Genomic DNA, 24599 nt, shown 5'->3' on the forward strand with positions numbered 1-24599 from the left:
TGCTGTACAGGAGTTATGATTATGGATTATAGATCACCAATTTTATCGTTTTGTTTAAAGCATGATGGTAGAACATGCACGCGGTTATGAATATATTAAAACATGTGCTTGTTTGTTGTAAAAACTCATAATAATGACAAAAAATACTCATTTGTGGATCTCCTGACTTCCGGGTGTAACTATCCTGCCGTTGTGGCTGGTGTATTCTGCTATCTGGTATTCTGGTCTATCTACGCCTTCAAGATAAAGAGAATTGGGACACCCTAGGGGAAGGGCTAAAGGGTAGAATTGGGATTGGGCCTAAGTATAACCAATGTGGTTCCTGATGTAAATAAATTATCTTAATGTTTTTCCTGGTGTCATTGAATTTACATTATAGTTTGTCAATTGTGTACAATATAGACGCGTGTTCTTCTAATTTGACAGAAATCAAGAAACAGTGTGGTTTTACTGTTAACCCTTGTGTGCTGTTGGGTCGTTTTCAGCCACTCTGGGCTGATTTTGAGCCTTAATTTGGTCACGTCTTTCTCTGTTTTAGCAAATGGAATCATTTTTGCTGACAAATCTGATTTTGAGGTATTTTGGGGGATGCTTTCAAAATGTTCAAGCACAACAATACACTCTCAGCAACTTTACTGCCCTTTCATTATGTTGGGGGTTGTTTTTGCCCCATTGACTTCCACTCATTCTCTTTTCAGCTTAGTCTCTTTATTAATCAGGGGTCGCCACAGCGGAATAAACCGCCAACTTATCCAGAATATGTTTTACACAGCGGATGCCCTTCCAGCTGAAACCCATCACTGGGAAACACCCATACACTCTCATTTACACATACTATAAATTTAGCTTACCCAATTCCCCTATAGCGCATGTGTTTGGACTTGTGGGGGGAAACTGGAGCACCCGGAGGAATCCCACGCCAACACATGGAGAACATGCAAACTCCACACAGAAATGCCAGCTGACCCAGCCGAGGCTCGAACCAGAGACCTTCTTGCTGTAAGGTCCATTATAATGAAATTGTTTGACTGCTAAGCCATGACAGCATATCCTCATGCATTATGCATTGTTGCTGTTTCCCTGTTGGGAAGGTGTAAGATGTGTTATTTTTACTGTTGGTCATCAGCTACAGTGCAAAGAAAGCTGTCAATGGGGCAAAATCAGCCACAAACAACACAAGCGTAGTCAATTTGATCAACACACAAAAGGGTTAAATAATGCTAAAGGCAGAAGGAGAAGGGAAGGCACAAATGTATTCGCAATTATGAGCAATAAACATAATCAATGCAACAGAACAAAAAAGTGAATGCTTTTATAAGGTTTAGTTAGTCAAATACACTATAAATGATCATAACTGTGTGTTCATTGGAAGGGAGTCCTGCTATTGGCTTAGCTTTGACAGCCAATCAGAATCCAGCAGGCTTTATTTTGTTATTGTTCAGCTGGAAAAAGGAAATCTCTGAAACATGATGGAATATGTAAACATTCCCGGTCCTTTAAATATGGAGCAAACTGACATTAATCTGTAATAAAGCTGGCAAACCAGCGGATCTGCTTTACACTGTTGTCCACCCTGTGCATTGGTCACATGACTGCATCAGGACTAAAGTGCGTCACGGTTTTCCAAAGCCTAGTCCAAAACGCCATTTTCAAATGAATTCACTTTTCAAAAAGATGTTTCCATTTCCTAAAAACATCATCTCAGTGTCGACGAAAGGCCGAACGGAGAGAAAAATGTCTTTTTAAACGAAAACCTGTTAGTGTGGACACGGCCTTGGGTGTGTGGTCAGGGCTGCTGGTGTGTTGAAGTGACCCACTCCACCACACTCCGCACGGGCCGCCCTCTGCTGGCGGACAGCTGAACTGCCCCGTCTGCTGCTGCTGCACTGCTCTGGATCTCCGGAGCCGGCTCTGGGTCCAGCAGCTCCAACAGACCTTCCCCTAGCAGATCCAGGTGCTGCAGCAGCTCCATCATGTCAGACAGCAGGTCTGGGCTGCGGTCAGTCTGCTGTTCAGGGTCTGCAGAGGGAGACTGGCAGAGTTCAGGACACCAGCGCCCGTGCTGGAGGCCGGTCGCATGAGGACAGGCTGAGGAGGACCACTGTGAGTGCAGGACCCCGACTCTGACCCCATCTGTCATACTGTCTGTAAATTTGTTTGCAACCCTGTCTGTGACCCCATCTGTAACCCTATCTGCAACCTCGTTTGTAAACCCGTCTGCGACCCCATCTGTAAATTTGTCTGGAACCCTGTCTACACATTTCTCTGTGAGCTTTTCTTTAACCCAGTCCATGACCTCATCTGTGACCCCGTTTGTAAGTTTGTCTGCGACCCCGTCTGTAAGTTTGTCCATGACTCCGTCTGTAAGTTTGTCCATGACTCCGTCTGTAAGTTTGTCCGTGACCCCGTCTGTAAGTTTGTCCGTGACCCCGTCTGTAAGTTTGTCCATGACCCCGTCTGTAAGTTTGTCCATGACTCCGTCTGTAAGTTTGTCCGCGACCCCGCTTGTAAGTTTGTCCGCGACCCCGTCTGTAAGTTTGTCCACGAGCTCATCTGTAAGTTTGTCCGCGACCTCGTCTGTAAGTTTGTCCGCAACCCCGTCTGTAATTTCGCCCGCGACAACGTCTGTAATTTCGCCTGCGACTCCGTCTGTAAGTTTGTCCGTGACCCCGTCTGTAATTTTGTCCGCGACCCCGTCTGTAATTTCATCCGCGATCCCGTCTGTAATTTCGCCCGCGACAACGTCTGTAATTTTGCCCGCGACCCTGTCTGTAATTTTGCCCGCGACCCAGTCTGTAAGTTTGTCCGCGACTCCGTCTGTAAGTTTGTTTGTGACCCCGTCTGTAAGTTTGTCCGCGACTCCGTCTGTAAGTTTGTCCGTGACCCCGTCTGTAATTTCGTCCGCGACCCAGTCTGTAAGTTTGTCCACGAGCCCGTCTGTAATTTCGCCCGCGACAACGTCTGTAATTTCGCCCGCGACCCAGTCTGTAAGTTTGTCCGCGACTCCGTCTGTAAGTTTGTTCGTGACCCCGTCTGTAAGTTTGTCCGTGACCCCGTCTGTAAGTTTGTCCGTGACCCCGTCTGTAAGTTTGTCCGCGACCTCGTCTGTAAGTTTGTCCGCGACTCCGTCTGTAATTTTGTCCGCGACCCAGTCTGTAAGTTCGTCCGCGACCCCGTCTGTAAGTTTGTCCGCGACCCCGTCTGTAAGTTTGTCCGCGACCCCGTCTGTAATTTTGTCCGCGACCCCGTCTGTAAGTTTGTCCGCGACCCCGTCTGTAAGTTTGTCCGCGACCCCGTCTGTAAGTTTGTCCGCGACCCCGTCTGTAAGATTGTCTCCGTCTGCAACCCTGTTTACACATTTGTCTTTTGACCCATAAAGTAGATCAGAGCAGAAGAGACCAGCACCGTCTGCAAGAGAAGCATTATTAATGACAGAAGAAAATGAATGATCAGATCATGGGAATAATAATGCCCATTATTCTGTGTGTGTGTGAGAGTTCACCTTTGTCCTGGGCTGCTGTATGTAAACAAAAAGGCGTGTCTTCTGCAGAGGCTGATGTGATTTGAGGTCGAGAGGTCATGACCCGCCCCAGAGGCACCGCCCCCTCACAGTGTTTGGAGCGCAGGGCCTGAATGACATCCATCAGCCACCGGCTCTCCCGCCACAGAGAGGACAGACTCTACACACACACACGCACACGCACACACACACACACACACACACACACACACACACACACACACACACACACACATCTCTGGATAAGTGTGTTGTTTCATTATCACTATTGTCTCTGTTACACTGAATGATGATGGAACAAAAGTTGTGTGTGTTCATTCACCTGTGTGAGCTGTGTGGTGTGTGTGAGTCTCTCCTCTGCGTCCGCCGTCTCTCTGCTGTCCAGAGCTTCTCTGAGCGCCTGCTGCCACACACACACGTCCAGCTCCAGTCTGAGCCACGCCTCACAGTACAGAGACAGCAGCTGCTGCTCGTACACACACAGATGCACTGAAACACACACACACATATATTCAGACAGATAAATACACACACAGAAACGCAAATAGAGACAGACACACACACACACAAAGAATACAAATATAGCTAAACACACATATATACACACACAGGCACTGACCGAGCTCAAAGATGTGCAGGGGGAGTGTGAAGCGCTGGCCGTCACTCCTCCACCGCTCGCTCCTGCAGTCCTCACTGGGAGGAAGAAGAACGATCAGAGAGAGCTGATCTCCAGCCCGCACCAGCTCCTGTGTGTACACACGGTACTCACACGCCTGCACACACACACACACACAGAGGGACATATACATACACAAACACATAATGGCTAATCAAAAAGCACCTCATGTGTATTATTATAACTCTGAGTCTGCGTCTGATTTCGGAGGCTGCTGCTGATCTCCTGAGGTCACATGTTCAGCTGCAGCCAAATACACCGAGAGGAGCCTTCACGACTGTAAAGAACACTTACATTTCAGCATACACTTGCTGAAATATAAGCTCAGGGCTCTCTCCCAGGACAGCATGCCAAACAAGCTCTATTATCAATAATCAGCTAAGTGTGAACTCTTGAAATAAATCCTCGAGACCGGGGCTCCCAACCATTTGCATGGCGAGAGGGGAGTTTGAGCTCAGGTAGACCTCAAGAACTCCTGACTTGTTTCTGGATAATGACTGATATAGGGATGACTAAAGAGAGATGTACGGCTTACTATGAGCTCAACTATGATGCTGTTTTTGGACTGGGCAGGAAACCCGCGTGAGCACGGGGAGAACGAGCAAACTCCGCATGGAAATGTCGACTAGTTCAGTAGGGACTTTAACCAGAGACATTCTTGCTGTGAGGCAACAGTGCTAATCACTGGGCCGCCGTGTCGCCCAATCCAGGAAGGAGGGGGAGTAGGGGTGGTTAGGGGGATTCTTTTAAACGAAGATACTGAGATAAGAAACTCTGGTTATTTATAGTGAGCTAGGAATCGTCTGATTGGTGAATCATGTGTTAATGTGGGACCAGCTGTGGACAATCATGAGAATGTGATCCTCTCGAAATTACTTCATAAATAAACTTCACTAAGTAAAGCAGTGGGCTGGTTATAGAGACCAAAACAAAGACAGACAATCCGACACAGAACGCACATACTCAAAGGAGAATATCTGACTGATCGTTTCCCAGATAAACAAGTATGTTCGCTTAGCATGTTTCCTAAATAACTGCAAAAATATTATGGCATTTTCATCATTTAGGAGAGTCCAATACAAACTGGATTCCTGGAGGGCCGCAGCTCTGCACAGATGTGCTCCAACCCTGATCAAACACAGCTGGTCCAAATAATCAAGTGCTGCGTCCCAATTCGCATACTATCCGTCCTAAATAGTATTCGAAAACAGAATTAGCATGTCCCGAATCGTAGTATGTTACCTGGATGTTTTACTATTTCCGCGTTTTCTGTGTTATATTTCATCTGCAACAACTCATATCAAGATATGTTTGGACATTAACATCTGAATGCTGAATTATCCAAAGACCTGGAATGGCAGATTAACCTGCTGCTGCTTCTCTAATGATGTAGGACATTAAGTATGACAGAAGTGTGGATGATGTGTGGATGATTAACAAGGTGCAGCAACACATCGATCTGTTAATGAGGAAGTAGTATGTCCCAAAGCTTGCATACTCTTCTGTTACACACTCAAAAGTATGTACACTTATATACACTTCTCAAAAAAAGTACACACTTTTAGGGCGTAGAATAAGTATCCGAATTGGGACGCAGCAAAGGTGTTCAAGACTATTAAACAGGTGTGAGTTGGAGCTAAACTATGCATGAATCAGACACTAGTAGTGTGTGTGTGTGTGTGTGTGTGTGTGTGTGTGTGTGTGTTGTTACCCTGTGCAGCGGAACGTTGAGTTTAGTGAATAATTGAGTCACTGCAGATCTCAGTTCCTTCACAAAGTCCTCAACACCTGAGCTGTCAATCACACACTGGTCTCCGCCCCCTGGACCATCGCAAGCTCCGCCCATGGCATGTCTCTGTAGCCACGCCCACTCCTCCCTGAGACAGAATGAACGTGTGGATTTCTGAATGACTGAATCAGTTTGAGTGAATCAGAGATGGCGTATTTGGTACTAAATCAGTTTGAGTGAATCAAAGAGGGTGGGTTTAGTGCTGAATCAGTTTGAATGAATCAGAGACAGTGTGTTTGGTACTGAATCAGTTTGAGTGAATCAGAGACAGTGTGTTTGGTACTGAATCAGTTTAAGTGAATCAGAGAGAGAGTGTTTGGTACCGAATCAGTTTAAGTGAATCAGAGACAGTGTGTTTGGTACTGAATCAGTTTAAGTGAATTAGAGAGAGAGTGTTTGGTACCAAATCAGTTTGAGTCAATCAGAGAGAGAGTGTTTGGTACTGAATCAGTTTGAGTAAATCAGAGACTGTGTGTTTGGTACTGAATCAGTTTGAGTGAATCAGAGAGAGAGTGTTTGGTACCGAATCTGTTTGAGTGAATCAGAGAGTGTTTGGTACTGAATCAGTTTGAGTGAGTCAGAGAGAGAGTGTTTGGTATTGAATCAGTTTGAGTAAATCAGAGGCTGTGTGTTTGGTACTGAATCAGTTTAAGTGAATCAGAGAGAGAGTTTGGTACTGAATCAGTTTAAGTGAATCAGAGAGGGTGTGTTTGGTATTGAATCAGTTTGGCTGTGTCTGGTACCGTGTGACGTGCGGACAGTTCCTCACGCGCGAGTGGCACAGCATGTTGGGTAATCGGTGCGGCACCAGAACCCTGAGCTGATCCACAGAGCTGCAGAGCTTCAGCACACACACATACAGACCAGACGCCGCTCTCTGGAGACTCCTCCTGTGATACGACAACATCTCCTGCACAAAACAGAGCAGAAAACACACAACAGACTCTCAGACAGGCTGTAAACTCAACTTATATCATCAAATTCATATATAATTATAGATTTTTATTAATGATACAGACATTCAGCTGAGTGTGTTTCTGTTTCTGTTTTAGTTCTGTTATGATGACTAAATATGACACTAAAACCACCAGCAGGTGTGCAATTGATTCACTGAACAAGCCATTCAAATGATTCATTCAAAACAGTTGATTCATTTAGAACTGATGCACGTAACAGGTGACTTGATGAATGGGTCATTGATTTGTTGACTCAAATGATTTAATTAGAAACATTTATTCAGGTAGAAAGAATAAGGTGTGTGTGTAGTGTGGTGTTTGTGTGTGCTGACCCTCAGGTGTGTGTGCAGCAGCTCTACAGCGCTGGGTTCGGGCAGCAGTGGTGTGCGGCTCTGGTTTTGCTCCAGTGTGCTGATGGGAGTCCAGTGCAGCGCAGGGTCAGTCAGGGTCAGCGGGGTCGTGACCTCTCTCAGGGTCACCAGTAGGACGGCTCCCTGTCTGTCCTTCAGCGGTTCGTAATACACTTGTCCCAGATCCACACAGCCAAGCCAGGCCTGCACACACACATCAGGTGCTAGAAATGTAATCTGATTACTTTTAGTCAAGTAATGTGCTACTTTTTATTTTTTATTTTATTTTATTTCATTTTTTATCAACATTATATAATATATATCAATATATCAACATTAAGCACACAAACCACAACATGTGAACTACAGGTGCATTTTCACACTGTTACAGCACAAGTCTGGCAATGACACGTTCACATAAATGTACATACATCACCACATTTACTATAGAGCGAAATCCCATGACCTGTTAACAATCATGTTCAGATTGTAGCCCTGATATTGGCTTGCTGACAGGTTTTGAGGAATCGCCATAAAATGCCCCAGAATGTGTTCTGATTGAAAATAACACTGGCGATTACCGACAGCCAATGAGAGAGCAGCATCCAGGTGTAGGAACTCAGCCATGTTTCTAAGCTGAGTTAATAATCAGCAGTCGTTGGCACAATAGCCTCGTGGGTTAGCGCAATGACATATGGTGCAGTAGCACGTCAGGGTGTCCTGAGTTTGAATCCCGGCTCGAGGACATTTCCCTATCCTACCCCCTCTCTCTCTCTCCAACTTTGCTTCCTGTCTAAATACTGTCCTATCTAATAAAGGCCAAAAATAAATCTTAAAAAAAAACAATCAGCAGTGATGAACGCCCCCTTCATCTCCTTCTTAATCAAGTATCGCCCAAAGCCTAATTTTCGATTACATTAGTGAAGTTTTATTTCCAACGCGTGACCACAGAGTTCCCCTCCCTGGGCATAGACACCCAGGTAAAAGAGAGGTGTGGTCTCGCTCAGTAGCCATGGCCATTGGACAATCACAGTGTGGGCCGGACTGAAGTATGCCCACTATATAACTCCAAAAACGTAAAGTTTTATGGCTTTCGCTTTGGCTTCATGAAGGGTTTCTACACACTAACTTTGCGTTACACACTTCCCGTCTTTACAACACGCCTGCCGAACATCACTCTTGGAAGAATCATCCAGTAAAGCATCTGTCCATCACGGCGACAGGACCCCGTTCATAAAAGCTCACGCTGCTTCTGTGTACGTTCGCGACTCGCATGAACTCAGTTCTGCTCATATAACCTCTTTCCCGTGAACACTCAGATGCTGTCTCATCCGGCAGTAGGGTCAGTCATTCTATTTAACTGAACTCTTACTTCCCAAGTCTTGTAATTCTGCCAAGAAGCAGGTCACAGGAGGAATCCCCATTCAGCAAACTTCCCACATGCTGACGTCAAACTCTCCGTAACCAGGACAACGAGTCCCACGCTTCACGAAGACGAAGGAAAACCCTCTCCAATGAAGGACATCCCCACCAACGCGCTGCAACCAATCGGCTTTGCCAGGGTTTCCCTCAACCAGCTGACGAGTGTGAACGGTCATCAAAACGTAAAAGTAAACACAAACTAATTTTCACTCCTTGCTGAAGCTGCTGTAATTTAATTTTAAGCAGTTAACCTTAGTCAGATTCTCTGCTTGGTTGTTTTCTCAGGTTGCAATGCTAAGAACTTAGCAAGTGCGAGACGTTTGGGACTCTTAGATGTTCATCCTTAGTCATTCACCCATTCCAGACCTGTGTGTGTGTGTGTATCTGTATGTTTGTCTGTTACGTAGAGTAGTGTACTGTGTGTGTAGCTTAAACTTGTGCTTCATTTTAAGACCCTTGTCGGAGTTGTATGTGTTTCTAAGTTACTGCCTCAGCTATATGGTCTTGCTATCTTGCTTGTATAAATACTGAAATCCTGTTTTATATTATTATTGTTGGCCACGTAATAATATAACACAGATTTACTAAAGCTAAAGTCATGCTGCTTACTTCTATTAGGGTGGACCAATAGATGATGTAAGTGTACGTGTTAACCTGTTTCTGACTGTGAGCCAGTCGTTAAATCTTCTGATTCGAATCCCCGAAAATTAATGTGAATTCATTTGAACTTATGAGCTAATTCTTACAGTACCGGACATATTAGATGGTCCAGACACTACACAGGCCAGCGGGAGGTTGGGGGAGGAGTTATGAAGGTATAGACCACAATATCCACAAGCATGGCTTCACTTGAGAAAAGGCCTTCTTTTCTGTCTTTGTGGACCCAAGAAATGGAGGGAAACTAGTGTAAATTTGGCAGGAGCACCCGTGGGTGTTTGACATGCCATCTGAGTAACACCACAACCGGGTCGAAAATGAAACTAGAGGGAAATTGTTCATTCCCTTCAAAAGCCAGGTGAGCAAAATAAGCACATTTTCTACCCCATCGAAGGCTTGTTTCCCATTATGTAGATAATAACATAAGATATACTATGTAGTAGACATGAAATGGTTCATCTGTGTCACGTGATCGTGGTGGAGGGTCACAGGGTTATGTAGAGGGTTTATATTGGTCACCTGTTCATTCACTGAGAGAGAGAGAGAGAGGAGGTGAACGCTATATTCTTTGATGACCAAAATCAAATCGTAATCTACACTGTCTAAATATCAACGTACGTGCTTATTGGGGATAAAAATGAGAGAAGACATTGGAACAACTTCTTGTCTTGTTGATATGTTTATTTGACGTTTGCGTCATGAATCATGTCTCTGGTTTAGCCTCTCAGCTGCTACTCCACGTAGCCGCTACACACTATGCATCACTTCTCGCGTGTGTTTGGTTGTGATTTGTAGTTTGCAGATCAAGACAAAGTTGTCGCCGATTCTCTGATTGTAAAGTCGTGCAGTGTGAAACCCCCTGTCGCCAATCCATCTTGAATATTCGTAAAACATATGCTGGAAAAGTTGGTGGTTCATTCCACTGTGGCGACCTCTGATAAATAAAGGTACTAAGTCGAAGGAAAATGAATGAACGAATTATCAATTTTTTGAAAAGACCTTGAAATGTGGATTAAAGACAGTCTAGGAGTAATCAAGGTGTTGTGTTTATACTATGGAACTGAATAGTTAGTGAGGAGCCGCGACAGCCTGCTGTACGAGCCCTGTGTTGGGGATGAAGTGGTCATACCTGCAGCTGAGAGACGGCCCGGAGAAGACTCAGTCTGTTCTGCAGCAGAGATGAAGACGAGCTCAGAGATGAAGATGAAGATTGCTGGAGCACAGACACCTGCGGCCATGCACACGACAGCTGCACACACGCACACACACACACACACACACACACATCAGGTTACAATACAATATTTGATGTCATTCACTTACTACCTTCACTCAGTCTTGTGTATTTGTCACTGAATTCATTGAAAGATGTTCATTAAATCAGTGAATATATCAAAGAAACAATCAACTATTTCATTTTCTGTCTGTTTTTATCCCCAGTTTGACTAAAAAGACCAAACAGTGTTGTTGGACTGAGGTGCATCATCATGATTTGTGTGTTTCTGACCTTGGCGAGCCACAGCAGGTCCTGAGTGATGGATGTGGAGCAGCTCTGAACCTCCACCAGGGGGAGCTGATCATCACAGCACAACACCACACCGTCCTTCTGGTAGAGGACGCAGGACAGGTACACTCCTCTGCGCACACACACACACACACACACACACACACACACACACATGCAGACATTCACGTACATATGAATACACACTCACAAACACACATATATGAATACACAGACACACGTACACACATACGCAGACATACATATGAATACACACTTGCACACGCAGCCACAAACACACGAGGACACATATGAATACACACTCGCACACACACACATGCAGACACACAAACATTTACATGAATACACACTCAAGCACACACACATCTCCAATCCCATACACACATATGAATACACACATGTACACACACACACAAATGAACACAGATGTACGCAAATATACACAGGTCACACGCACACATAACACTCTGGCTTGTGCAATACTGCTGAACTCTGACGTGTGTGTGTGTGTGTGTGTGTGTGATGATAAAATGCTGCTGTGTTTCTCACCTCTGCAAACGACACACACACCGGCTGCTGGAGTGAAAGAGCTGCTTCAGGCCACGAGACACACACACTCTCTTTCCTGAGCCTGTGTTCTCTGAAACACACACACACACATTCATACTTCAGAGAGTGTGTGTTAGTGTCTGTTTTCATTAGAGAGAGAGTTTGTGTGTGTGTGTGTGTGTGTGTGTGTGTGTGAGAGAGAGAGAGAGAGAGAGAGAGAGTGTGAGTGTGTTTCATCAGAGAGTGTGTGTGGTTATGTGTTTGTGTGTGTGTATGTGTTTGTGGGTGGGTGAAAGAGAGAGACTGTGTCTGGGTAAGATAGTGTGTGTTCATATGTGTGTGTGTGTGTGTGTGTGTGTGTGTGTGTGTGTGTATACATCAGGCACGTAAAAAAAAAAATATATATATATATATATGTGCGTGTGTGTGTGTGTGTGTTTAAATAATATAATACTTACTTCCTGACTCCCGTTTATATTAAAGTTGATATTTAGCCGCACCATATTGGTGTTTTTTTACAAGGTGGGTCGTTAGCCCAACACTCAACTCCCAACCTGAAACACCAACTGACCCAGCTGGGACTCGAACCAGCGACCTTCTTGCTGTGAGGCGATCGTGCTACCCACTGCGCGACTGTGTTTAAGTTTCATTTTTGTTTTATCAGTTTAAATGTGTATCAGTTACTAGTCACCTAAATAATATTTCATAGGTTTACAGCCTACTTTGTACCTCAATGTCGGGACAGAGCCACACACCGCCGCTAGATGGCGCCACTAACGTTAATGCTGCGCTCACACCAGATGCGAAAGAAGCGTCTAGCTAGTGTCAATAGATATCCTTCCATGCGATACACGCGAATGATGTGGGGCGAATGACGCATATTTCGCACGCATCGCTCGAGTTTGAAAATCTGAACTTCAGCGGACATTTGCGCCGCGTTAACCAATCAGGAGCTTTCTCTTGTAGGGGGCGTGCTTATGAAGTAGCGCCTGTTGTTGGTGTCCCGGGGGGGATATCCTCCTGCCAACACCAGACAACAGTTCATCAAACTGGGCTCAGTCGGAAGCACCACTGAAAGCCTCCATCATCCAGGTACAGTTTCAAGAGGAGTTTATGAACTCACAGAGCTGCTGCACCTCTGAATGGATCTAGTGGACTCAGACAATCCAGTTCTCTTGAGTCCACAGAAGATAAATTTTCCTGTAATTTGGTCGACTCTTTATTCCATGTGATAAATAAACTACTAGTCAGTCAATAGGAACTGTTTTAAGCCATTGAATTGTTTAAAGGCCTTAAAATGTCGCCACTGGCTTGCTTGGTTTGGGGACTTGTGAAGCTGCGCATCGATTGATTTGCTCTTCAGTGTTTGGACTTTCAGCAGTGAAATTAAATCACACTGAACTGAAGTAAACAACTTCAACTCTGAACACTGGACTGACACAGTTTCACTTTAGAAATTCTGTGTGCAGCTGCTGTGACACAATCTACATTGTAAAAGCGCTAGAGAAATAAAGATCAATTGAACTGAAAATATTAAGTCCAGTGGACTAATATACTTTAACATTCCACCCTGAAAAAATAGCATACATCACAAAAAGAGTTGATCAATTTCAGGATCCAGCTGATGGTTGAACCTAGGCTTCAGGAGGAACAATGCGCTTTTTGTCCAGGCTGTGGTACACTGAACCAGCTCTTTACCCTCACAAGGGTGCCCGAGGGTTCATTGGAGTATGCCCAACCAGTATGCATGTGCTTTGTGGACTTGGAGAAGACATTGGATCATGTCCCTTGTGGCATTCTGCAGAGGGTGCTCTAGGAGTATGTGGTCAGAGGCGCTCTGTTAGGGGCTGTCTCGTCCCTGTATGAACAGAGTAGGAGTCTGGTTCGCATTGCCAGCGATAAGTTAGACTTGTTTCCAGTGCCTGTTAGACTCCGGCAGGGCTGCCCTTGGTCACCAATTCTGTTCATAATTTTTATGGACAGAATTTCAAAGTGCAGCTTTGGGCTGTAGGGGGTCTGGTTCTGGGATCTCGCGCGGTGGTGGGACATGCTTTTACATCAACAGAAGGTGGTGTACGGATGTAACTGTGTTAAAGAAGATGTGCTGTCCTGATGTGGAAGTGCTTTTCATTAACTGTAAGCCGTTTTATTCACCAAGAGAGTTTTCCTCGTTCATTCTCGTCTGTGTTTACATTCCACCGCAAGCACACGTGAGTACTGCACTGCAACAGCTGGCTGATCTGATCACAGAGACAGAACAACAACACCCGGACTCTGCTTTTATCATACTTGGGGACTTTAATCAGGCAAAACTCACACATGAGCTGCCTAAATTCAAACAGCACATTACATGCCCCACCAGAGGCAATAAAATTTTGGACCATTGCTACACCACAATAAAGGATGCATATCGCTCCGTCGCCAGAGCAGCTCTAGGACTCTCCGATCACTGCCTGGTTCATCTTATACCAACTTACAGGCAAAAACTTAAAACTACTAAGCCAGTATTAAGGACTGTCAAGAGATGGACCAACGACACAGAGCAGGTCTTACAAGCCTGTTTTGAATGCACTGACTGGGATGTTTTTGAAGCTGCAGCCACAGATCTGGACGAGCTCACAGAGACTGTAACATCATACATCAGTTTCTGTGAGGAGTTATGCATCCCTACCAGGACCTACTTGTCATTTAACAATGATAAACCATGGTTCACACCAAAACTCAGACAGCTTCGTCAGGCCAAAGAGGATGCTTACAGGAGTGGTGACAGGATCCTGTACAATCGGGCCAGGAACACATTGACAAAGGAGATTGGTGTGGCTAAGAAAAGCTATGCCAAAAAGCTGCAAAACCAGTTTTCAGCTAACGACCCTGCATCAGTGTGGAGAGGCTTAAAAGATTTCACTAATTACAAGACACCGTCCCCCAGTATCGACAGCAATAAACATATTGCAAACGAGCTGAATATGTTCTACTGTAGGTTTGACACCTATGACCAGACACCTCACACCCACCCGGACCATCTCCCTACACAGCCATCAACACCACATCAACACAGCCCGGACCATCGCCCTACACGGCCATCAATACCACATCAACACAGCCCGGACCATCTCCCTACACAGCCATCAACACCACATCAACACAGCCCGGACCATCGCCCTACACAGCCATCAACACCTCCAGCCATCTTCCTCTCCCCCCCTGCTCTTCAGATCAGTGAGGAAAATGTGCGTCAGATCTTCAGTAAACAGAAGAGAAGGAAAGCACCAGGGCCAGATGGTGTCTCACCAGCCTGTCTGAGAACCAGCTGGCCAGCTGGCTCCCATTTTCTCCCATATCTTCAATAGATCACTGGAACAGCGCAAAGTTCCATCCTGCTTTAAGCGCTCCACCATCATCCCAATCCCAAAGAAGCCAAAGATCACAGGACTCAATGACTACAGACCTGTGGCCTTAACATCTGTGGCCATGAAGTCATTCGAAAGACTGGTGCTAGCATATCTGAAGGACATCACTGGACCCCTGCTGGACCCCCTGCAGTTCGCCTATAGAGCAAACCGGTCTGTGGATGATGCAGTCAACATGGGACTGCATTATACCCTACAACATCTGGACAAACCAGGGAACTACGCAAGGATTCTGTTTGTGGACTTCAGTTCTGCCTTTAACACCATCGTCCCATCACTGCTTGAGTACAAACTGGCCCAGCTCTCTGTTCCTAGCTCTGTCTGTCAATGGATCACCAGCTTTCTGACAGATAGACAGCAGCTAGTCAGAATGGGCAAAATCACATCCGACAGCCGCACCATCAGCACTGGTGCCCCCCAGGGATGTGTTCTTTCTCCACTGCTCTTCTCCCTGTACACCAACGACTGCACTGCAAAAGACCCCTCCATCAAACTCATTAAGTTTGCAGACGACACTACTGTTATCGGCCTCATCCAGAACGGTGACGAGTCTGCATACAGACAGGAGGTGGAGCGGCTGGCGTTATGGTGCAGATACAACAACCTGGAGCTGAACACGCTCAAAACAGTGGAGATGATAGTGGACTTCAGGAGAAACCCCCCTGCACTCCCCCCACTCACCATCATGAACAGCACTGTGGCTGCAGTAGAGTCATTCAGGTTCCTGGGCACCACCATCTCTCAGGATCTGAAGTGGGACACTCATATAGACTCTATTGTGAAGAAAGCCCAGCAGAGACTGTACTTCCTTCGTCAGCTGAGGAAGTTCAACCTGCCACAGGAGCTGCTCGTACAGTTCTACTCAGCTGTCATCCAATCCATCCTCTGCACTTCAATCACCGTCTGGTTCGGCTCAGCTGCCAAAACTGACCTCCGTAGACTACAGCGAATAGTCCGGACTGCTGAACGAATCACTGGCACTACCCTTCCTACACTTCAAGAACTGTACTCTTCCAGAGTGAGTAAAAGGGCTCGCAAAATCACTCTGGACGCCTCACACCCAGCACACTACCTGTTCGAACTGTTACCGTCTGGTCGGCGCTTCAGAGCACCGAGCACAAAAACAGCCAGACACAGGAAAAGTTTCTTTCCTCAGGCTGTCTACCTTATGAACAGTTAAATATTCCCCTACTGTGCAATAAATATGTGCAATACTTTCTCATACGCACTTGTACACAGCACCTTATATCAATATACAATGCAATACTTTCTACATTCGCACTTGTACACAGCACCTTATAACCTGTATATTTATAACAATCTGTACATACAACTCAACATCCAGGTTTCTTCACTAACCGCATCTGTTTAATGTTCATCATTTTTTATTATTATTATTTTATTTTTCAGATTTATTTTGTGTTGTCACTTGTCACTTTATGTACACTGGAAGCTTCTGTAGCCAAAACAAATTCCTTGTGTGTGTGAAGCACACTTGGCAATAAAACCGATTCTGATTCTGATTCTGATCTCTGTTATTCGCAGACGATGTTGTTCTGTTGGCTTCATCAAATATGGACCATCAGCATGCACTGGGGTGGTCTGGGGCATGCACTGGGACCTGGTTGGGATTAGAATCATCACCTTCAAGTCTGAGGCCATGGTGCTCCAAGGGAAAAAGGTGGTTTGCCATCTCCAAGTTGGTGGAAAGTCCTTACCCCAGGTGGAGGAGTTGTTCACAAGTGAGGGAAGGATAGAACGTGAGATTGACAGGCCGATTGGTGCAGCGGCAGCAGTAATGCGGTCTATGTGCCGGTCTGTTGTGGTAAAGAAGTAGCTGAGCTGAAAGCCAAAGCTCTTGATTTACTGGTCAATCTACGTTCCTACTCTCGCCTATGGTCATGAGCTTTGGGTTATGACCGAAAAGACAAGATCTCGGATACAAGCAGCCGAAATGAGTTTCCTTCGCAGGCACCCATATATTCTAGGGTAATAAGATAGGGTGAGGGGATCTGTCACCCGGGAGGAGCTCGGAGTAGAGCCACTGCTCCTCCACATCGAGAGAAGTCAGCTGAGGTGGCTCGGGCATCTATTCCGGATGCCTCCTGGACGCATACCTAGGGAGGTGTTCCAGGTATGTCCCACCGGGAGGAGGCTTCGAGGAAGACCCAGGACATGCTTGAGGGACTATGTCTCTCGGCTGGCCTAGGAATGCCTCGGGATCTCCCTGGAGGACCTGAATGATGTGTCTGGGGAGAAGGAAGTCTGTGGTTCTCTCCTAAGACTGCTGCCCCCGGGACCTGACCCCGGAAAGGCAGATGAAAATAAATGAATCAATGAGTTTTCCATTTCCTTCGGGATTAGTCCCTGCTTGCTAATAGTTTTGATTAATTATAAAATATATTCGTATACATTTGTAATATCTAAACTTACGAATCTTTCGGGTATTAAATTTGACATAAACAACAGACATAAGGACAGGTGACTTGCAGAGGATAATAACAAATGTGCGTCCTGCAGTTTTATTTGTAATGTTCATAGAGCACATGTGATCCTGACGTGCAAACGAGAGCGAAAAAAGTGCATGCATTCAAAACCATTTCATAATTCTGCATATTGTCAGTGGCTTCCTCATACGCGCACATTATAAGATAACCTATATCATTATGTTATACACACAGTAGCCTAGTATAGCAGGTCTACAAGTTTGACGTCCGGAATGAAGCAGTTACTGCTCCTGACTGCACAATGATGAACACTGAAGGGGGAAACCATCAGGTCATCTGCTCTGATGACGATGAGACCCCGCCCCCTCAAAAAAAACCTTCAGATTTATGCAAATTACAGGGGTCGCCCCTCCGAAAATATGGAGACCTGTGTTTATATGGAAGAATCACACCCCTGATACATGTGTGTGTGTGTGTGTGTGAGAGAGTTTTGAATGATTGTGTATGTGTTTGGAATTATTCGGTGTGTGTGTGTGTATATGAGTGTATATGTGTGTGTGTTTGTGCGTGTTATGATTGTGAGTGTGTGTTCTGAATGTTTCAAGGTGTGTTTTGAATGTTTCAGTGTGTGTGTGTGTGTGCGTGTACCGTTGGGTCTGGTCTCTCTGATCTGCTGTATGATGCTCCTTACGGCTGCAGCCTGATTCCTGGACCTCACTGTAACTCCACCACACGAGCTCCAGCCTACACACACACACAGAGCATATAACTGTATTTAATTGGTGTGTGTGTGTGTGTGTGTGTGTGTGTGCAAGTACTGGTTTTCATCACTCACTGGAGGGCGCGACACACACTGGGCTGCTGCTCTGAGCCGGACTCCAGCCTCTGACGTTGTACGCACTGACCCGGACGTAATACTGCACACCCTGCACACACACACACCTGAGTCACACACACACACACACACACCTGCGTCTCACACACACGTCCAGTAGAGAGAGAAGTGTGTCTTACAGTCTGCAGTCCTGTGATGCTGAGCTCTGGGCTTCTGATGTCACTGATGAAGGCGGAGCCACAGAGAGGATGAAAAGAAGAGGCGGAGCTCCACTCCACTGCGCACACACACACAGAGGTAAACACACATGCTGATGAACACATAGAGATAAACACACAAACACACGCACACAGACACACACACACACACACACACACACAAAAGCAGAGATAAACACACACGCAGGTACACACAAACTCACTCACACACACACAGGTGAAGATGTGACCTGTAAACACTGCGTCTCACCTCTGTATCTGCTGATGAGTCCGTGTGTGTGACCGAGAGGCTCGCTGACCCGCACACACACACTGCTGTCTCCTGTCACCTGCAGGGCGGCACCGGCGGGTGGAGGAGGCGGAGCTACAGGACAGACGGACAGCTGATCACATCTGTGTGTGTGTGTGTGTGTGTGAACGAGTAAGAGTGTGTGAGTTTAAGTCAGTGTATGTTTGTGAAGGGTGTGTGTGTTTGTTTTGAATATTTTGGTGTGTATGTGTGTGTGTGTGCGTGCTCATACTCGTCCTGTTGAATCTCTCCCTCATGTTCTGGTAAAGCTCTCGGCGGCGTCTCCACTGCTCCATGTTCTTCTGTGCGTCTGTGTGTGTCTGAAGCTCCGCCTTCCCTCTCACCTGAAGCTCCGCCTTCTCTCTGACCTGAAGCTCCGCCCTCCACTCCTCCAGCTTCTGCTTAGCTAATGACACCAGCTCATCCAGCTTCAACGACCAATCAGAGGCTGAGATCACTGCGGTCAGAGACATTCATAATTCAGTATGTGTGTTTAAGGGATTGTGTGTGTCTATGTCTCTCTGTTTGTGTGTGTGTATATGTGTGTGTCTCACAGTTAGGGTTGTGTTTGGCTCCGGCCTTCAGCAGCACCTTCAGCAATGAGGCATTCTGGGTGAGAAGAGCCACATCCAGCGGCACCAGGCCGAGTTCAGTCATCCGGTTCACTCGTCGGTGTGTGTGTGTGTCCGTCGCTTGCTCTCTGGACAACAGATGCTGGACGCCGAGTGTGTCTTCATTCTCCAGTGCATCCCACAGACTCCAGAACTAAACACACACACACACACACACTCATGCAGACTGCAGTACATTTACTCTATATGTTTGTGTGTGTCTATGTGTCTTTCTGTGTGTGTGTGTGGTTTTTACATCAGCTTGTCCTTTACTCAGCCTCCTCCTCCAATCGGAATGCTCCGCCTCACATTGGGAAGCCCCGCCCCTTAGTTTGAGTGACAGGCTCCTGTAGATGTATTTGGGTGAGACGGGGCCGAAGGAACGCCTCCTTTGGGGCGGAGCCATCACTGCACTGACATCACTGCACAGCCAATCACATCATCAAAAGGTTAATATAATTCAATTTCATGTTTTGATGATTCTATTTTGTATAATAAAACCAAAATAAACAGATAATCATAAACAATAAAATAAACATTTCATCTGTACTGACTGTTTAAAAACTAACATGATTATTGTAGCAATATGATGGCTAAGTGTACAGGTCAGAGAGAGGATGAAAAATAAAACCTTCATAACAAACTAAATCTGGATTTCACCACTTTAACAAGTCTACATCATCATACTGAGCTAGACTTATGACACTGTGAGTTTTGACCTTTTGACCTGAACAATTTCATTGTCCTACATCTAAACTATGAGAATATGAGTAAAGAGAGCGACAAATTAAATAAAAATTAAATCATGAGATTGTAGGACGAAAACACGACAGTTGAAACTGCCTTGAATTAATAATGCCAGATAATAAGTCAATATAATGATAAAATTATGAGAGTAAGTCAAAATTATGAGAGTAAGTCAAAATTAGGAGAGGGTAAGCCGAAATTATGGGGGGTAAGCCCAAAATATGAGAGGATAAGTCAAAATTATGATAGTAAGTCAACATTATCAGACAGTAAGTCAAAATTATGATGGTAAGCCAAAATTCTGAGACAGCAAGTCCTAATTATGATAGTAAATCAAAATTGTGAGATAGTAAGTCAAAATTATGAGATAATAAATCTAAATTATGAGATCATAAGTTAAAAATTATGATGCTAAGTCAAAATTATGAGATGTCAAAAAAATAAATCAAAATTATGAGAGTAAGTCAAAATTATGAGATGGTAAGTCAAAACTATGAGATGGTAAATCAAAATTATGAGAGGGTAAGCCCAATTTATGAGAGGGTAAGCCCAAATTATGAGAGGGTAAGCCCAAATTATGATAGTAAGTCAACATTATCAGATAGTAAGTCAAAATTATGAGATGGTAAATCAAAATTATGAGATGGTAAATCAAAATTATGAGAGGGTAAGTCAAAATTATGATGGTAAGCCAAAATTCTGAGAGAGCAAGTCCTAATTATGATAGTAAATCAAAATTATGAGATGGTCAAAATTATGAGATAATAAATCTAAATTATGAGATCATAAGTTAAAAATTATGATGCTAAGTCAAAATTATGAGATAAGTCAAAATAATATGTCAAAATTACAAGATAGTCAAGATTATGATAGTAAATCAAGATTATGAGAGGGTAAATCCAAATTATGAGATGGTAAGTCAAAATTATCACATAATAAGTCAATATTATGATAGTAAGTCAAAATTATGAGATGGTAAATCAAAATTATGAGAGGGTAAGTCAAAATTATGAGATAGTAAGTCAAAATTATGAGATGGTAAATCAAAATTATGAGATGGTAAGTCAAAATTATGAGATGGTAAATCAAAATTATGAGAGGGTAAGTCAAAATTATGAGATAGTTGGTCAAAATTATGAGAGGGTAAGTCAAAATTATGAGATAGTTGGTCAAAATTATGAGAGGGTAAGTCAAAATTATGAGAGTAAGTCAAAATTATGAGAGGGTAAGTCAAAATTATGAGATAGTAAGTCAAAATTATGAGATAGTAAGTCAAAATTATTAGATTGTAAACAAAATTATGAGAGAGTAAGTCAAAATTATGAGATGGTAAATCAAAATTATGAGAGGGTAAGTCAAAATTATGAGATAGTAAGTCAAAATTATGAGAGGGTAAGTCAAAATTATGAGATAATAAATCTAAATTATGAGATAGTAAGTCAAAATTATGAGAGGGTAAGTCAAAATTATGAGATAGTAAGTCAAAATTATGAGAGGGTAAGTCAAAATTATGAGATAGTTGGTCAAAATTATGAGATAGTAAGTCAAAATTATGAGATAATAAATCTAAATTATGAGATCATAAGTTAAAAATTATGATGCTAAGTCAAAATTATGAGATAAGTCAAAATAATAACAGTCAAAATTACAAGATAGTCAAGATTATGATAGTAAATCAAGATTATGAGAAGGTAAGTCAAAATTATGATAGTAAGTCAACATTATCAGATAGTAAGTCAAAATTATGAGAGGGTAAGTCAAAATTATGATGGTAAGCCAAAATTCTGAGAGAGCAAGTCCTAATTATGATAGTAAATCGAAATTATGAGATGGTCAAAATTATGAGATAATAAATCTAAATTATGAGATCATAAGTTAAAAATTATGATGCTAAGTCAAAATTATGAGATAAGTCAAAATAATAAGTCAAAATTACAAGATAGTCAAGATTATGATAGTAAATCAAGATTATGAGAGGGTAAATCCAAATGATGAGATGGTAAATCAAAATTATGATAGTAAGTCAGAAGGGCTGCTCTAAGTATTTCAGAAACTGCTGATCTACTGAGATTTTCACGCACAACCATCTCTAGGGTTTCTTTCAAATATCGTAATAATGACCAATTATTTTAACAGGTTTCTGTACAGCGCAGTATGATGATGTTCATAACTGTGACCATTATTATATCAGCAGTGTGTGAGTCTCCATTCATGTGTCTATATTTTAGTCAATATCTGATCATTTCTGCTAAGCTCATACTGACTCTCTTCTTCCTCTTCATTCTCTCTTCTTCCTCTTTTATAGACTGACAAACATAGTGCTTAACAAAACTGTGTGTGTGAGTGTAAGTATAACTCACTAGTTTTGCTCATCGCATCATAAAAGCAATTTATAATTTATTGTTTGTAATGAGAAAAAATAATAAGCTTTTATATGCAGCAAAATATCTACCATAAAGATTTTGAGATTGTTTAAATAACGGCTGATTGTCTCATTGAAAACCATCACATTAATAAATACTGTACTAATTATAGTACATACTGTAGTGTGTTTCCCACCATACTGTAGTAAAATGCATTTTACAGTAAATACAATAGTATTACAGCTCTGTGTTAATGAATGCTCTAGCATACTATAGTAGAGCTATTTCATGCAAATGTCAACCTTGCCATGAAAAAAATTTAGTTTTCGCCAAAATATCAAACCGTTTCTGGGGTTTTTTGTGCAAGCAAGCAATTTTAGAGTGATTTAAAAATACTCAAAAATGTCTCTCAGTGTTTTCAAACTATTGAATTTGATTTATCAAAGTCACACAAGTGGAAATGTCACATCTGTCACATCCATAACCAGCTTATTGCCCTCATTTAAAATCTGAAAGATGTTTACAGATTGATTGATTTCTGAGCCCATAACTCTGTGCTTGGTTGTTTTGGGAAATATAAACAGATGTTTGTTTCAATATAATGTTAGCATATACTTTGTGTTTTTGTGTTGAGTTTTACTGCAAATGTCACATCCATAACGCTGGAATTGCGCATTATTAACTGAAGTGAACTGATAAAAGGCAATAAATAGTATTTATTTTCTTACTACAGTAAACTGTACAACAGAAATGTTGTATAATATACCTAGTATTGGGTCATTTCTTTATGTTACTTGTGTTATTAATGTACTCTGAAAAGTACAGTAGATTTATTTAGAATTACTATAGTATTTTTACGTAGGTAATTGTAATTATTAAGAATACACTTTGATAACACACTGTTTTAACTATTGTAAGCGTATAAATTGTCTTTTTTACTACAGTAAACTTTGGTGTAATGTGGTATATTTGTTTATATTATGTTGACCAGAATTAGCACAACATATTAATACAGAAACGTACGGTTTAAAAACATATAGTGTTTACAATAGATGACTTGTATTTTTCGCGTGACTGTAAACAGTTATTTATATACATAAATTCGCGGATATAACATGGAAAAAAGAGAGTTTTACCGTCAGACTCGAGCTCGGATGAACTCAGACAGACTCCTCCGGAAGTTTCACAGATAATCACACAATAAATCTCCGAGTTTTATCGCCGATGTGAAGCTCATTAATCCGTCATTAACGGAAAACTAATCCTCTCTGAAGACTGATGGAGACCGTCCGCATGCACGCGCTCAGTGACGCAATGCGCGCTCCCGCAGTCACGGCTGCGCTTTAGCTAGTTAGCTTGAGTTAGCGAAATTATACTACAATAAACAAAGCGCAACATGTAAATAAAGGAATACAATTATGATTACTATCTATGACACAATGGCAGAAGTTTATACTTCAGTTTAAAGATCAACAAAAAAGTGTCAAACAACGTTTCATTTTAAATTGTAAAGCTAATTATAAAACAACATAAGAAATACATTGGAAAACAACTGAAAAACAGACTAATGCTGAAAATGTGTTAACATAAGCTGACTTATAGTGTTGAAAGAATGTTAATAGTTTAACTATTAACTAACTAGTCATATATAGTTATAAACTGCTTGTTTGTTGGGTTATTTGTTTATCCCCGCCTAAAATAGTTGTTTTGTTACTATAGCAACTGACATTAAAGTGTTAACACAAGATTAATTAAAGTACTTTACTGCAGTATGGTTCAAAAACTCTTTAGTATTTATTCTCAACCCAGTGGCATGTTGTCATGGTCAGCATTACTGTGTTTTTGTGTAAATGTTTTGTGATCAAGCAGATCAGTCAGAAATCCATATATTAAAATAATATAATCCATGATGATTGTCTGCTAAACACTTATTAAGCCACATGTGCTGTTCGTGAATAATGCATAAACAAGACTGTGACTGTATTGATATATTGTGACTATATATTGTGATGTATACAGCATTTTATTTTACTCAGCTGTCAAGTGGTCATCAGACTTCACCGTGTGCTTTTCTGCATATTTCCATAAAAGAGACATTTTACAGCTCTGTGTGGAACTGGTTTAAAATCTAGACCAGTCTAAGTGCATGATAAGCAACCAGCAGTGTTTTCTGCATGAATGTTCTGTCTCGGTGTGTGTGTGTGTGTTGTCTCGAGTGTTCGTCATGATGACTGT

At 42.9% G+C, this 24599-nt stretch overlaps 1 protein-coding gene across 1 annotated transcript; it reads right to left on the reverse strand.

The window, feature by feature from the left end:
• Nucleotides 1-1297: 1297 nt before the first annotated feature.
• LOC130220757 (ankyrin repeat and fibronectin type-III domain-containing protein 1) lies at nt 1298-23662 on the reverse strand. The gene is made up of 18 exons (XM_056452994.1): nt 23501-23662; nt 19511-19676; nt 19198-19408; nt 18876-19100; nt 18605-18718; nt 18316-18413; nt 18137-18227; nt 17950-18045; nt 11445-11535; nt 10878-11007; nt 10500-10619; nt 7274-7495; nt 6729-6895; nt 5908-6073; nt 4140-4293; nt 3843-4009; nt 3503-3680; nt 1298-3408 (listed from the first exon to the last, which is right to left on the reverse strand). The coding sequence occupies exons 2-18, from the start codon at nt 19658-19660 to the stop codon at nt 1787-1789; spliced, it is 4002 nt and encodes a 1333-aa protein (XP_056308969.1). The 5' UTR covers nt 19661-19676; nt 23501-23662; the 3' UTR covers nt 1298-1786.
• Nucleotides 23663-24599: the final 937 nt, after the last annotated feature.

The sequence above is a fragment of the Danio aesculapii genome, chromosome 3 (genome assembly GCF_903798145.1).
Source record: "Danio aesculapii chromosome 3, fDanAes4.1, whole genome shotgun sequence".
NCBI lineage: Eukaryota > Metazoa > Chordata > Actinopteri > Cypriniformes > Danionidae > Danio > Danio aesculapii.

What these genes read in the sequence shown, in the direction of transcription:
- LOC130220757 (XM_056452994.1), bottom strand. Translation starts at nt 19,660, where the DNA reads ATGGCTCCGCCCCAAAGGAGGCGTTCCTTCGGCCCCGTCTCACCCAAA. An exon ending in AGTGTGTGTCGCGCCCTCCA is followed by an intron (nt 18,046 to 18,136) that starts GTGAGTGATGAA and finishes GTGTGTGTGTAG; the next exon opens with GCTGGAGCTCGTGTGGTGGA. An exon ending in ACCTGCTGTGGCTCGCCAAG is followed by an intron (nt 10,620 to 10,877) that starts GTCAGAAACACA and finishes GCGTGTGTGCAG; the next exon opens with CTGTCGTGTGCATGGCCGCA.